Source organism: Alosa pseudoharengus, unplaced genomic scaffold, assembly GCF_046254945.1.
Source record: "Alosa pseudoharengus isolate Yale_2024_CS ecotype anadromous, Long Island Sound unplaced genomic scaffold, YU_APseudo_1.1 YU_APseudo_1.1_scf_24, whole genome shotgun sequence".
NCBI lineage: Eukaryota > Metazoa > Chordata > Actinopteri > Clupeiformes > Clupeidae > Alosa > Alosa pseudoharengus.
Window position 1 is genome coordinate 29966737 of NW_027468689.1, and position 14556 is coordinate 29981292.

Sequence of the window (14556 nt, forward strand, 5' to 3'; positions counted from 1 at the left end):
GATTTAAAATACTTTATTAATAACTTTTGATTACTGTATGCTGGGCAGATTTGTTGAACGTTTGGTGCAAAACTCTAAACATCAATTTCTATAGGCCTTTCACTGCACCAGCAGCTCATTTAGAAAGCACTTGCATTCAAGATTGGATACATCACAGTAACAGTTTTATGGTATTTGTTAAATCGATCGTTATTTGATCAGTAATTTCCCCCTAACTTTGACCCAGCTATGTGATTCTACCATCGTACTGACATGCATATGTGTACACACACACACACACACACACACACACACAAACACACACACACACACACACACACACACACACACACACACACACACACACACACACACACACACACACACCTCCCTCCTCACAGAGGGACCATTATGATGAAACAAGACTATTTTTTCTGCAGTGTCAGTAATTACCATCCAGTGGTAATAGACCTCTGGTCAGACAGATGGGCCTCAGCCAAGGCCATGTCGTGTGATCAGTACATGTGCAAGTGTGGACCTCCAGGTTTGTTTAACACAAAACGTCAAGGGAGCTGCCATGGTGGGAAGTGACAAGCAGGAGGAGAAGGCCTGGCTCCACACGGCAGGAGGGAATCATTAGGACCTCCTCCACACACACACACACACACACATGGAGGAAGAGAGAGAGAGGGAGAGAGAGAGGGAAAAAGAGGAGAGCATTGATATGATGTGATTAGGTGCTACTATTAGCATTTTAAAGATGCTGGTGCATTTTGGTGTGGTGAAGTATGCGAGAGTTGACTGGATGCGTGCGCGTATAGTATTAGCATTGAGACAACCTTGCATTTGAATGTAGAACGTTGCTGCTTCGCTACTAACTCACTAACTTAAGAAATCAATCTTTGATACAAATATAGAAACCCTATTAGGTCACCTATATAAAACACTTTTCCCGTTTTCGTCTGTTTTACTCCTGCTTTCCCATTGCCTGAAATAATGAAGTGACCCAACTGTGATGATATTTTCTCTGTAAAAAATCTCTTTGACCCATTTTGATATTAAGTAGTGCACGTTTGGGCTCCTTCTGTGACTCTGAACACAGGGAGGGGGAGCAGGAGCCGCCAAAGCCACGCTTCCATCTATAAAGACCGTTCACTCGCACAAACCAATTTGTCCCAAATCTCCCCTGGTGAGGTACGTGGAGGGAATAGACTTGGGAAGTGATAACACACTGTTTTCAAACGGACACTGGCGTTCCCAGTGGGGTCCACACACACACAGGTCCAGCTTGGGAGTGGGGCTGCAGTGTAAACACAGTGCTGCTCTCCAGTGGGTCAACACCAACGTTCCCTATTGTGGGGTAACACTGCCCAAATTGGTCACACTTCAAGTTGACTGAAAGCTCACATATGTAGAGCACTGTCTTCTGCAGTCAAACAACTCATGGCGATACAGTCCAGGCGAGTGAGTGCAGTGGAACATGAAAGAGCCCATGATTATAGTGTTCTGTCACCAATGACACATGACTCACAAAGAACAACTGATTGCAGCATACAGGGAAAAACATGTGCTTTATGGCTCTCCTGAGTGCAACGCGGACATACAGTGGATATACAATACGAGGATGTTAGAAATTTCGACTGTACAAAACGACCCACTATTTCTCCACATATTGGTGTCGACAGCCGATGCAATTTCTAGGTTATAGATGGGTGACATTAGACAACCATGTGCTGTGGTACTTTGGTAATCAATACAGACAGCACACAACAATACATTTTATTCCAATAACAGGGAGCTGTGCTTTCAGCTACACTGTGCATTGAGCGCCACTAATGTGACACAACAACAGCAGCAAAGTCGTATTTCTTTTACCCTTATGCACCCTGATCACCTGACAAAGGAGGGTATTAAAGCATCCATACTTCACAACCTGTGACCAGAGCAGCAACTTCACTCTCGAAGAGGCACTAGCAATTAGAGAGGAAGTGATTTGCCTGTATTGAAATTTGACTAGCAACTTCCCGTCTCTCGCCGTGGTGACTGGTGGCGTTAATAGCCTTGGTTTCTCCTTAGCCGGGTCTCTTCTCTTCTCTTGTGTGTCTTCACTCTTGCAGTTGTTTGAATCTTTCAGCTAACCCCCCACCCCCAACTATTTATTTCTTAATTTAATCTTCTAAACATTAATTAGAAAGTGCACTGGCTGTGGAAGGGGAGATGTGAATGTGTGTCAATCCAAGTCGCCGTCCTTCAATTATCTTTTATTTCCCAGGGTTTCGAACTGACAAAACAATAATTGGAATTCTTCTTTTGTGTGTTTATCTTACACCTGCAGGATGAAAAAAAAAGAGAGAGAGAGAGTGAGAAAGACAGAGAGAGAGAGTGAAACATACTTGCCTGTTAAATTGTTGATACTAAGGTGTTAACTGAGCAGTACCTCAGGAATAGTGGTTGGGGAGGGGGCTATCATGAACAAAAATGATTGGACACTCAATCGTGTGGTCAGTCTTAAGACTTGTCCCACCCAGTTCATCACACACACACACACACGCCCTTAACCTCAGGTTGGCATACAGTACATCTATTTTTTGGGTTCATTTGTGTGTTCACATTCAGAGCAAGCACCATCTTCTGTACATTCTCAGTAGTTTCACAAGGCAGCAACCCCTGCTGCTCTGTCCCTGCCAGGCAACACAGCCCCGGCCAACTTTCTCTCGGCCACAAAGCACGAGGTGTGGGAGGACAACTGTTTCCTGCTGCGCAGAGGAAGGAGGGAGCTACACACACCTGACTCACACCTCCACGACCTCTCGGCCCCTGAACTCCTTCCTGCCGGTGGAAAAAGCCCGGTGAAAATATGGGCTGGCGGGCGCCGACCCCACATCATGGCAAGTCCCCCCTAAGAGGTACATGGGCAATTTGTTTCTCGCTGTGGGGGAAAGAATGACTGCGCCCCCTGCCATTCACCGATGGGGATTCACTTTTCAGGAGAGTGTCCTGGCCGCTGCACACTGCTGAGAGTGAATGTGGACGCTGGGCGTCTGAGAAGACGCAGGGCAGACTGTGCCGGGATTGTGAGGGATTGTGGCTGTAATGCATTCAGCGGTGGTATTTTGGGCGCCCTGTGCTCAGAATTACAAACTTCTGTGTGTGTGTGTGTCTGAGTGTGTGTGTGTGTGTGTCCACCACCCTGTTCCCCACCCTATCTGCCCTCTCTCCCTCTTACAAATGCCTCTGCTTCTGTGCAACACCAGTGCAAAAGAACAACAGAAGCAAGACAATAAGACATGGGCCTGTTTAACTAAATGTTATGGGACACTCAGGCAAGAAATAAGGCTTGTGAGGCACAGATATACATACATGAGCGGAGGGAGAGAGAGGGAGAGACAAAAAGACTCAAAAAGATGGGAAAATGACAGACAGAGAGAGGGGCGGGTCAGAGAGTTCATGTGCATGTATGAGCGTGTGTGTGTGTGTGTGTGTGTGTGTGTGTGTGTGTGTGTGTGTGTGTGTGTGTGTGTGTGTGTGTGTGTGTGTGTGCTTGTGTGTGTGTCCCAAAAGCTGAAAATGGGAGAGATTGAGCAGTGTCCAGGTTTCTGCTCGTGCTCAGGTGATGGAGCGCCGATGATGGAATTTCATTTAGAATTCTTGAACTGGGTTGAACAGAGCCTCCATGTGAAGTAGTGGTGATTCACCTCAAACAGTCAGAGAGAGATAGAGAGAGAGAGAGAGAGAGAGAGAGAGAGAGAGAGAGAGAGAGAGAGAATGTAGAGAGTGGCAGAGACAGAGTGAGTGAGAGACTGGAGAGAGAACGAGAACGCAGAGCAGGAGGAGAAAAGAGAGAGAGAGAGAGAGAGAGAGAGAGAGAGAGAGAGAGAGAGAGAGAGAGAGAGAGAGAGGAAGGAGAGGAGAATGAAAATGTTAGGGGAAAGGGCAGAAGCACTGAAAAACCACCTCCTGTGAGAATGTCCCTGGCTGAATAGGGGAAAAATCATTTGGTACAAAAATCCTGTTTCAAAAGAAATGAGGAAGAGAGCAAGAATGCAAGGGAGAGAAAAGAGAGAGTTTTAAATGGTCTCTCTAAGGTGCCCAGGCTCCCGTTCTCATTACCTGGAGAAAGACTGTCGCCATTAAATTGAAATTTAATTTACGAAATTGTGTTTTAATGTAGCTATTCACTTCCATCCTTCCAAATGTGATTCCCGTCAGCCACGTTTCTTAGGGCCATTTAATTGGCCTAATGGAGAAAGCAGTTAATGGTGAGGCTCACACCACACGGTGCTGGTAACATTTCATCCAGGCCCATACAGCTTAAATAGGTTCCGGGCCCAGCCAGGGTGTTGACATACAGGTAGAGTGACTGATGGACACACACACCACACAACAAAACAAGGTTTGGTCAAGGTTTTCAATTTTCTTTCAAGAGCCATCGGCAATGGACAAAAAAAGCACAAATAAATACACTAACATAAGTATGGCTAAAGGTAGGCCTACTTGCAGACTGCCCAGGCAGTGCACAACAAACCCCAAACAGTTGGTTGCAGTCTTTAGAATGTTCAGAAAACAAACTTCTAATTCTACACTTCCCAGACAGTAATGAAAAAGAATGACGTTTTGGATATGTTAAATTCAAACAGCAACAGACTGATGGTGCACACGTATGCAAATGTTGGTGGTGTTGGTGTTTGTTGGGGCAATGAGCTAACACCTTGAGAGACAGTGAGTTTGAGCAGAGAGAAAGAATGAAATGTTTTAAATGAATAAAAATCCGAAGTTGCCAAACCTTAGGCAATGCTAGCGTCTGCTATTACATCAGTAGTGCCAAAAAATCCTAGCAGCGTCTGTCTCTACTTCCTGCGGAGGCTGAAGAAAGTCCTCCAGTGGGCCGTGAGGACCGCAGAAAAGACCATCAGAGCCCCCGTCCCAACACTTACAGAACAGAACTGCACAACAAACACTGGAACTCGCCGTGCAACCAGCATTGCTGCAGATCCGCTCACCCCTCTGCCGGTTTCGGAGCAGTAGAACCAATATGGCCAGACACTGCAGGAGCTTCTTCCCCCAGGAAGTCAGGCTCCTCAACACCTCTCTCACACCAAGAGCCTGTAAACAAATGAACCTCCACTCCCAGACTGTTACTGTGCACTGGGCACCTACACCCACTACCCCATAACCTCTTACGCTGCCATTTCACACATTTATTTCCAAGTTCCCCTCAGTCTTCTGAATATGTTCATGTTATGTCATGTTGTCTGTTCTGTTGTCGCCTAAAGCACTGTGATGTCTACATCACAGTTTATGTAAATGTGTCTATACTTGTCTGCACCATGGGCCACAGAGAAATGCTATTTCAGCCTTGCTGTATTCTTGTGTATGGGCAGGCTGGAAATAACAGGTCTTGAGTCTTGAGTTTAAATATATGAAATAGGGCAAAAAAGACAGGATGGGAGGCAAAACAAAGAAAAGAGGAAGGAGAGAATGGGAGTGGGGGTGATGGGAGAGTAGTAATTGTTTTCCATCAGAGCTCATCGGCAAACAGCTCAGTGCTCTTGTCTCCATGACAGAGACGTATGCTTGAAGCGTGTCAGGATGAGAGAGAAACGACAAGCGAATGACAGCTCCTGTCACCATGTTCAAGCCGACGCATCGGGGGGAAAAGGTTGTGCCTAAGGTCAAGGTCGGGCGGCGACACATTGACAGGCCATGGAGTGATGTTTAACAGGGAGCCAATATCAAGCTGGAGAGTGACCACCCTGTGCCTCCCAAAATAATCAAAGAGACAGATAAAGAGAGACTTTCATGATAAAGATAGAGAGACTTTCGTGGAGGGGAGGGCACCTCAAACATAGCCATTTCAACTATGGTGAATTATTAGAAGGAAAAAAGTAGCCACCAGGGGGCCATGCCGCGCTAGTGTGTCATTGAACTGACGGTATGGAGCGTGGCTGTGTTCTCTCGACCGGTCCACGGCGTGTGCTTAGAAATAGATCAGTGAGTGCAATCTACTCACCCATGGAAAGAGTAACAAGTCCGATAATAACAGTGATGAGATAGAAAGCTGAAATAGGTGCGTTGGATAAATGTTCACTGACAAAACAGTGCCCAGTCCTTGTGGATAAATTGAATGATATACTGTGGCCAAATGAAATTTATTTTCTGTCTAGACGTAACACTCACATTGATGTTTACTTTTTCAAAAGAGCTTCCAAGTGATTCTTTCAGCCAATATTAAGAAAAAGTCACGGAAAAAAGTGCGTGTCACAGTGACCCCAAAACGCGCGGCACTCAAACTGGATAGGCGACGTTCAGTGATTAAACTAAACTTCTGGATAATGAAGTTTACCATGCAGGTAGCCTAATTGAACAGGTCGTGGTCTTCATAAGCAGCATCTGAGTCCAATCACTAAAGTCAAGACTATTTGAAAATTGGATTCGTATAAAAAAGTCAGTTTGTTTTCTTTTGAACAGTTCTGGCATGTCGCTGAGTTTGTGTAGCCTATGACTTTTACGATATGGTTTATCCTGCCTTGTCTGTTAGCAGTAGTTCTATTCAAATAATATTTAGATATGGCTTGGGCTATGGTCGTTGGTTTAGTCACGGTTAACCTATCCAGGTAAAAGAAGAAAATGCTCCAAACTCAAACGTAAGCAAAGTAAAACCCCAGTGGATTTGGTACCATCGATCAGACATTCCGTTTATTAGTCCTATGCTTCACTGACGGAAAACGGAAAATTACCCAACGGACAGAAAATATCGTTGGCCGTTTACAGTGAACCATTTCAAACGTCGCTTTCACATCTCTAGATGTGGGATTTATTTGAACCTCCGTCTCAACGCGTCAAACCCAACTGAACAAATCACGTACTTACAAAACTGATGTTCAAATCCCTCCTCCAAAGCATCCACGATGATAGTGATTGGTGGGCGACTCGAAGGCCGCTACTCCCCCTCTGCTCTCATTGGTTGGCAGCGGATCAGTAACAATGTTTAATGCACTATGAGGTAAAGTGAGTTAGTCAGTGGTAGGGGTTGAAAGAGGGAGAGTGTGCCTCAGTGCAGAGAGAGTTAAAAAAATAACCGCACAGTTGTCAACAGCTGACGTGACAAGCGAAGCCCGCACTCGGCTTTGACAAGACTTTTGAAGACGCACCACGGACCGGACTGGTTGACTGCGCTTCTGTCGCAAAGCAAGTGTGGACATACAGCACTGACAGACAAGGACAATGCTATCACGGGGATGTCTCGAGTCGCGTCAATGCAGCATGCGAGAGGACTGATCACATTGCCAATATCCTTCTTCGTGGATCTAATTTTTCCATCTTGGTATTCACATCTCTCATAAAGATTCTTCAGGGGAAAGCCGTGACTCACTGCATAGCCCACGGAGCCGAGCGAAGGCAAGTCCCTGCATTCTAATAAGAGAGGGGTATACGGGAGAGAGGACGCGGCTCATTGAAATTACAGGCAGAGCTACTTTTCTGGATCAGTTTGACTTCCATGTACTGTAGCGAGCATCAACCTGGGCTTCTATAACACCTTGACAGAAACAGGCTGGCGCAAGGGGATTATGAATTGTATTTTCATGTATCCGTCTCTCTTGTCAGGGTAGCCAACCATAGGGTAAGTTTATGTCTTCTAATCAACACGTAGGCTACTCCACAGCAAAGCTGTGGTGGTGGTTCAGAGACTGTTGGGTAGCTGGCGTTCCAACACCGCAGTGAGTTTTGCTCTGTTGAAATTGGGACCGTGTCAGAATGGATGCAACAGCTTAAGGAAGCCACCGAGCCTCGCGGGGAATGAACAGTGACGCTAGAAGTGTGTCATTCGTCTTTATTGTCTTTATTTTCCTCCCTCATTTTTTGCTGTTTGGGGTTGCGTTTGGATTCCATTAAATGAAGGGATTATGCGTGTGCGCGCGTTAAAGAAGCTTATTTTAACACATTTGTATTCATCGGGTTGCCTCAAGACGGTTTGCTCAAGAGATTGCATTGGTTAAGCATTTAAGAACGTTTTAGAGGAAAATGGATTTACATTGATGTTACCATTAGAATTACCCAAAGAAGTGTTGGATTTCTGTAGCTTTTGTGGAATAGAGAAGTCACTTCATAGCGAAATGTGGATGCATAAATTAACCTACATGTGGAGAAGCCACCAGAATACCAAGTAGCCCACATAAATCTGTTTTGAGGCGTTTGTATTCTTCTCAAGGTTACATTATTGACATGCTGTCTACATCCTCTTTGAAAGAAGGAAGAATTACGTGTTAGCTGTGCATTTCGTAAAGTCGCAGAGGTGAGAATGCGCATATCAGAGCAAAGGTGTTGCCTTTCCATCTCTGCCTGAAACGCGGCATTTGGCTCATTTGCTTGAATCTGAAATGAATTGCAGATCAATTTATTCAGAACAAATGTTTTCTTCTCTCTGTTTTTCAGGCGGAGGGACGCAGTACGGCTGTTTCATTTGGTGGAAACCGGATTGTGGTGATGCCTCCGATGAGTCTGGGCGCTCAGCAGAATTTAAATTAGGTGTTCAGCAGCACTGTTTGTTGTGGAGAAAAGGACACGACAAAAATCATCACGGGAGAAAAGAAGCGGACATTTAAATGAATGAAGGACAAAATGACTTTATACCTTTCTCGTCATGAAGTGCTCTCCCCTTTCCGTAATTGAGTGGATAAATCGCCGGTTTGCCGAGCAAATCAACAGGTCGGCAGCGTAAAACGCATCGGTATCAAGGGCGCACACGCTGAAGGGATGTATCTTTCTATTTTGTTTTTCCTCTGTTTATGGGCTCAAGCCCTAACTCTGAAAAACTTGAACTATTCTGTTCCCGAGGAGCAAAAACAGAACACTATAATCGGTAATCTCGCCAAAGATGCTAACATTGAAATAAATGTAACGGGCCAGAAATCCAACTTCAGGGTGTTAGAGAATTCTGCCCGGCATCTCGTAGACGTGGACCCCACGAGCGGACTGCTCAGGACTAAGCAGAGGATTGACAGGGACACGTTGTGCCAACGAAACCCCAAGTGCCAGCTCTCCATGGAGGTATTTGCCAACGACGCAGAAATATTCATGATTAAAATCGAAATACAGGACATAAACGATAATTCCCCCTCCTTTCCCAACGACGTGATTGATCTTGAGATCGCTGAGAATGCGGCTCCAGGCACTCGCTTCCCCCTGACCGCCGCGCATGACCTGGACTCCGGGGAGAACGGGCTGAAAACCTATCAGATCACGCGAGATGATTACAGCATCTTTTCTTTGGATGTAAAATCAAGAGGAGACGGAACTAAATTCCCAGAGCTGGTGATTCAGAGGCCGTTAGACCGGGAGGAACGTAGCCATCACACACTGATCCTAACAGCCATTGACGGAGGGGAATATCCCCGATCTGGTACCATGCAGATTAATGTAAAAGTTATTGATTCTAATGATAACAGCCCGGTGTTTGAGCAGCCCTCCTATGTGGTTGAGGTTCCTGAGAACACCCCAACTGGAAGAGTATTGATAGATTTAAATGCCACAGATCCCGATGAAGGCAGCAACGGGCAGATAGTTTATTCATTTAGTGGCTACACGCCAGACCGGATCAGGGAACTGTTCTCTATAGACCCTGAAACAGGTGTCATAAAGATTCAGGGGAAAATCGACTATGAGGAAAACCCAATTATAGAGATTGATGTCCAGGCAAAGGACCAAGGGCCCAATCCCATTCCTGGCCATTGTAAAGTCACTGTTAAAGTGTCGGACAGGAATGACAACTGGCCGTCCATCAACTTTGTGTCTGTGCGACAGGGGGCCATCAGCGAAGCGGCCCCCCCAGGGACGGTCATCGCTCTGGTGCGAGTCACAGACAAAGACTCGGGCCGGAACGGTCAGCTCCAGTGCCGCGTGCTGGGGAACGTGCCGTTCAAGCTGGAGGAGAACTACGACAACTTCTTCACCGTGGTGACGGACAAGCCGCTGGACCGGGAGCTGCAGGACGAGTACAACATCACCATTCTGGCCAAGGACAACGGCAACCCGCCACTCAACTCCACCAAGTCCTTCACTGTTAAGATCCTGGACGAGAACGACAATGCGCCGCACTTCACCAAGCCTGTGTATGTCATGCAGATTTCTGAGAACAACGTGCCCGGTGAGTACATGGGCTCAGTTCTGGCCATTGACCCTGACCTGGGCATGAACGGAACCGTGTCCTACGTACTGCTGCCCTCTAACGTCAGCAGCGACTCCATCCAGACATTTGTGGGGGTCACGGCGTCCACAGGTGCCATCTATGCCCTGCGGGCCTTTAACTACGAGCAGACCAAGTACTTTGACTTCAAGGTGCTGGCGAAGGACTCGGGCTCACCCCACTTGCAGAGCAACGCCACGGTGCGCGTCAACATCCTGGACGTCAACGACAACGTGCCCGTGATCGTTTTGCCGCTGCTGCAGAATGACACGGCGGAGATCCACGTCCCGCGCAACGTGGGCATCGGGCACATCGTGACGACGGTGCGCGCCGTGGACAACGACTCCGGCGAGAGCGGGCGACTCACCTACGAGATCACCGAGGGCAACGAGGAGCACCTGTTCGAGATCGACCCGACCACCGGCGAGGTCCGCACCGCGCACCCGCTCTGGGAGGAGGTGGCGCCGGTCGTGGAGCTCGTCATCCGCGTTTCGGACCACGGCAAGCCGTCGCTCGCCGACAACGCCAAGCTCATCATCAAGGCCTACTCGGGCACCCTCCCCGAGGGCGAGCCGCGCATCAACGCCGAGCGGCACGGCTGGGACATGTCGCTGCCGCTCATCGTGACGCTCAGCATCATATCCATCATGCTGCTGGCCGCCATGGTCACCATCGTGGTCAAGTGCAAGCGGGAGAACAAGGAGATCCGCACGTACAACTGCCGCATCGCCGAGTACTCGCACCCGCAGCTGGGCAAGAGCAAGAAGAAGAAGATCAACAAGAACGACATCATGCTGGTGCAGAGCGAGGTGGAGGAGCGCGACGCCATGAACGTCATGAACGTGGTGAGCAGCCCGTCGCTTGCCACCTCTCCCATGTATTTCGATTACCAGACGCGCCTGCCCCTCAGCTCGCCGCGCTCTGAGGTCATGTACCTCAAGCCGGCCGCCAACAACCTGCCCGTGCCGCAAGGGCCCGTCGGCTGCCACACCAGCTTCACGGGGCCCGTCACCAGCACCACCGAGACCCCCACTAACAGGATGTCCATCATTCAGGTAGGCACCACCCCACGCGCACAACTCACACACGCGCGCGCATGCTTGTGATGGGTTGTGCTCGCTCCAGGTCATGCACGCACACACACACACACACACACACACACACACACCCCACTGCCCCTTACCTCCTGTCATTCCTCAATCACCTGTTTCTGCTGGTCACCCACTCCCCTAACACACTCACTCACTCACTCACTCACTCACTCATGCCTGCAGCTGCTAAAATGTCTGAGCACTCTAACACATACACATGCAGACACACTCACAATGCACAATCATCAGTGGTGGATCCAACATACACAGTCACCCACAGATGCATAAACACATTCACACACACACACACGCGCGCGGGGGCCTAGTCCAGTCGGTCTCTGTCCCAGGTTCTGGTCGATATGTGCAGTGCAGTAGGGGCAAAGCTGGAGATGTCCATCTCTTAAGCAGCAATAACATGACAATAACAAGTGAATAATGCATTCTTCATTTCGCCGTGATGCGTCTATTCATCTTTATTGAAATCCTTCAATTGGCTTGTGTAGTTTTAGGGTAATGGATTTGGGTGGAAATCGAGCAGGGTGTGTAATTTTGTTACGGAGAGACATTGTGTAGTCGTGCTCACTGGCACAGCCAGACAGTTATGATACATGGGCTGGCTTAGCCGTGGAGTTGGGCTTGTTATTTAATAAATGCCAGAATGCACTGATTTGCCTCTCGTTCAGAAAATGCGCGCAGCCATTTCACAGCAAATGAAAAGAGCCTCGATCAATGAGGAGCTTCCGGTGTCTACTGCTGCTGCCACTGTTGCCTCACAGGGGGGGTGCACAAATCCTCCCTCTCTCCTTCTTTCTCCCTCTTTCTCTCACTCTGCCTCTGTCCCCCCTTCAGCATCTCTCTGTTTCTCTCTCTCTCTCTCTCTCTCATCTGCCTCAGTTCTGCTTTCTTCTTCTGCCTCTCTCTCTATTCTTTTTCTCTCCATTCCATCTCCCTCTGTCTCTCCCTCTCTCTCTCTCTGTCTTTCTCTCTATCTATCCATTTTTCTCCTCTTTTCTTCCTCTCTCCCCGCTGCTCTTCAAGGGGAGCTCTGATTGTATGCAGGATGAAATCACATTTGTTTATTTTATTTTTAGATCCTCCGCATGGCTCTCCCTATAAATTGATACCTCGGAGTCGGGCGAGGCCTTTGCGCGTATGATCTCTCCTGAATCATTAATAGGCGGAGCGCGGGATGTTGGGATGTAAGCAGTCAGGATAGTGTGTCGCCCAGTCGATTCCCAAGAGCTGGGTGGATGATGGGATTGTTTTTCCCTGAAAAGAGAGAGCTCCCCCCTTTTGTCTTGTTTCTTGTGTTTTTTTCTCCCCCCACCTTCGCCAGTGCTGATGCTTATTTGTGCCGAAAGATTTGGCTAAGCCGCTGAGTGTGTGTGTGTGTGTGTGTGTGTGTGTGTGTGTGTGTGTGTGTGTGTGTGTGTTTGTGTGCTGGGGAAGGAGAGGTGCGCCTGTGGTTGAAAAGCGTTTGGTGACTGTCATGTCAAATGAGCGCACAGGCTCTAAAGCAGTCGGAGTGCACTAGCAGCTGGAGCCCAGCTAGCCTCCAACTTAGCATTTACCTCTTTCACAGCACATCTGCCGAAAGGGCTTATTATTTGCAGTCACTTTTTTTATTGAAAGGACAGAATTGCGGAAGGCCTACCAGTGGGTGTTTCCTTTGAATGTGTGAGTGTGTGTTGAGAGTTTGTTCCGAGCTTGTAGTTCTGCTGTCTTTGCCACCATTATATTAGACACATTTCAGGCAGCTTTCGTCGACAAGTGCTCTCCAGGGTATTTGACAGTGTGTGTGTGTATGTGTGTGTGTCTGTAGGCTACAAGCTTCTGTGTCTATGGGCTTGAGCATGGCTCAGTTCGTGTGTGTGTGTTTGTCTGCATTCTATATATTCTGGTCCTCTGTGCAATTGTGTGTGTGTGTGTGTGTGTGTATCTACTGTGTGTGTGTCATTAGTACTTCTATGTCTATGTGCATGGGCACAATTCAGTGTGTGTGTGTGTGTGTGTGTGTGTGTGTGTGTGTGTGTGTGTGTGTGTGTGTAGTGTGTGTGTGAGAGGAAGACTGAGAGGGAGAGAGAGTGGTTTTCAAAGTGTGTGTCTGGCTGTCCCATTGTGTCCAGCTGTGGGTCACATTCTGGGGGCAGAGCCGTTAGAGGCCAGCCCTCCTAATAAGTGAACAAAATAATTGGCAAGAGCTCAGCCCCACTGGCGGCCGATCCATTACTGATGAATTACCTCAGCAAAGCTCAGCGCCATGGCCCCCACGCTTCTTCTGCAGAAAACAAACCAGGAGGGAGAGAGAGAGGGAGAGAGAGAGTGAGTGAGGAGAGAGCGAGAGTAAACGAAGGAGAAAAAGATCTCAGCATTACCTTGCCCTTTGCTGTTGCCCTCTCACTCCTGCAGTAGAAAACAAACAAGAGCAAAGACGGAGGTAGAGACACACAGAGGGAGTGGAGGAGGAGGGGGGAGGGCAAGAGAGAGAGAGAAAGAGAAATCTTCCAGCGCTGGGTCCCCTCTAGTTCGTCCTGCATTGTATTACGGGCGCTCGCTCCAGAGCCAGTAGCCGAACGCGGGGATCCAGTTTCTGACAGAGGAATATAATACCGGCCTCCTTCCTCTGTAGACCCCACACACACACTCCCTTTCACAAACACAAAATACACACACACTTCCCTCTCTCTCTCTCTCGCTCTCCGCATACACACACACACCCATATCCAGGCTAGTGGGTATCTGAATCAGTTATGGGAAAAACGTCAAGAAACAAAGATAAAACCCCCGGCCCTCCCTCCACCCAACCCTCCGTGCCTCCATCGATCTGGGGGTGCGTGGGGCGGGGCGGGCCCCCAACTCCCCACATCTGTCACCGCTGCCAGCAGCCGATGAATAAATAAAGGGATATAAACAAATAGGAGCAGACGGAGAAAGAGAGAGAGAGAGAGAGAGAGAGAGAGAGAGAGAGAGAGAGAGAGAGTAGTGAGGGGTAGCAGTGCTTCGGGCAGCAGGAGAAGATGTGTGTGTGTGTGTGTGTGGCATGTCCACCAGCAAGCTGCCTCCGTGACAGTGCTCTACAGGCATACAGTAATTTGGGTGAGCTTGACCGGAGCTTGGCCCAAGTGTGGAGAGGGGAGATGAGGCGCGAAAAAGAAGAGGGGAAAAAAGAAAAAGAGGGGGAAGCAGTGAGAGAGAGAAAGAAAGAGAGAGAAGGACAGAGGAGAGAAAGAAGGAAGGCAGGATGGAAGATGTGAGTGAAAAGGAAGAAGAGAGAAGAGGTCTCAGAGCCTAGGGCTGGCTCCA

General features: G+C 48.3%; 1 protein-coding gene across 5 annotated transcripts in view; it reads left to right on the top strand.

The window, feature by feature from the left end:
- Positions 1–7017: 7017 nt before the first annotated feature.
- pcdh17 (protocadherin 17) overlaps positions 7018–14556 on the top strand; it is a 67219-nt gene continuing 59680 nt past the window's right edge. For 2 of the 5 annotated variants that reach the window (XM_076303717.1, XM_076303719.1), the window contains exons 1-2: positions 7018–7377; positions 8413–11217. In XM_076303717.1, coding sequence (XP_076159832.1) covers positions 8734–11217 — 2484 coding nt within the window. In that variant the 5' untranslated portion in view covers positions 7018–7377; positions 8413–8733. Of the gene's footprint in view, positions 7378–7414; positions 7601–8412; positions 11218–14556 lie in introns of those variants that run through there. The other 3 variants (XM_076303720.1, XM_076303721.1, XM_076303718.1) reach the window with 2 other exon arrangements.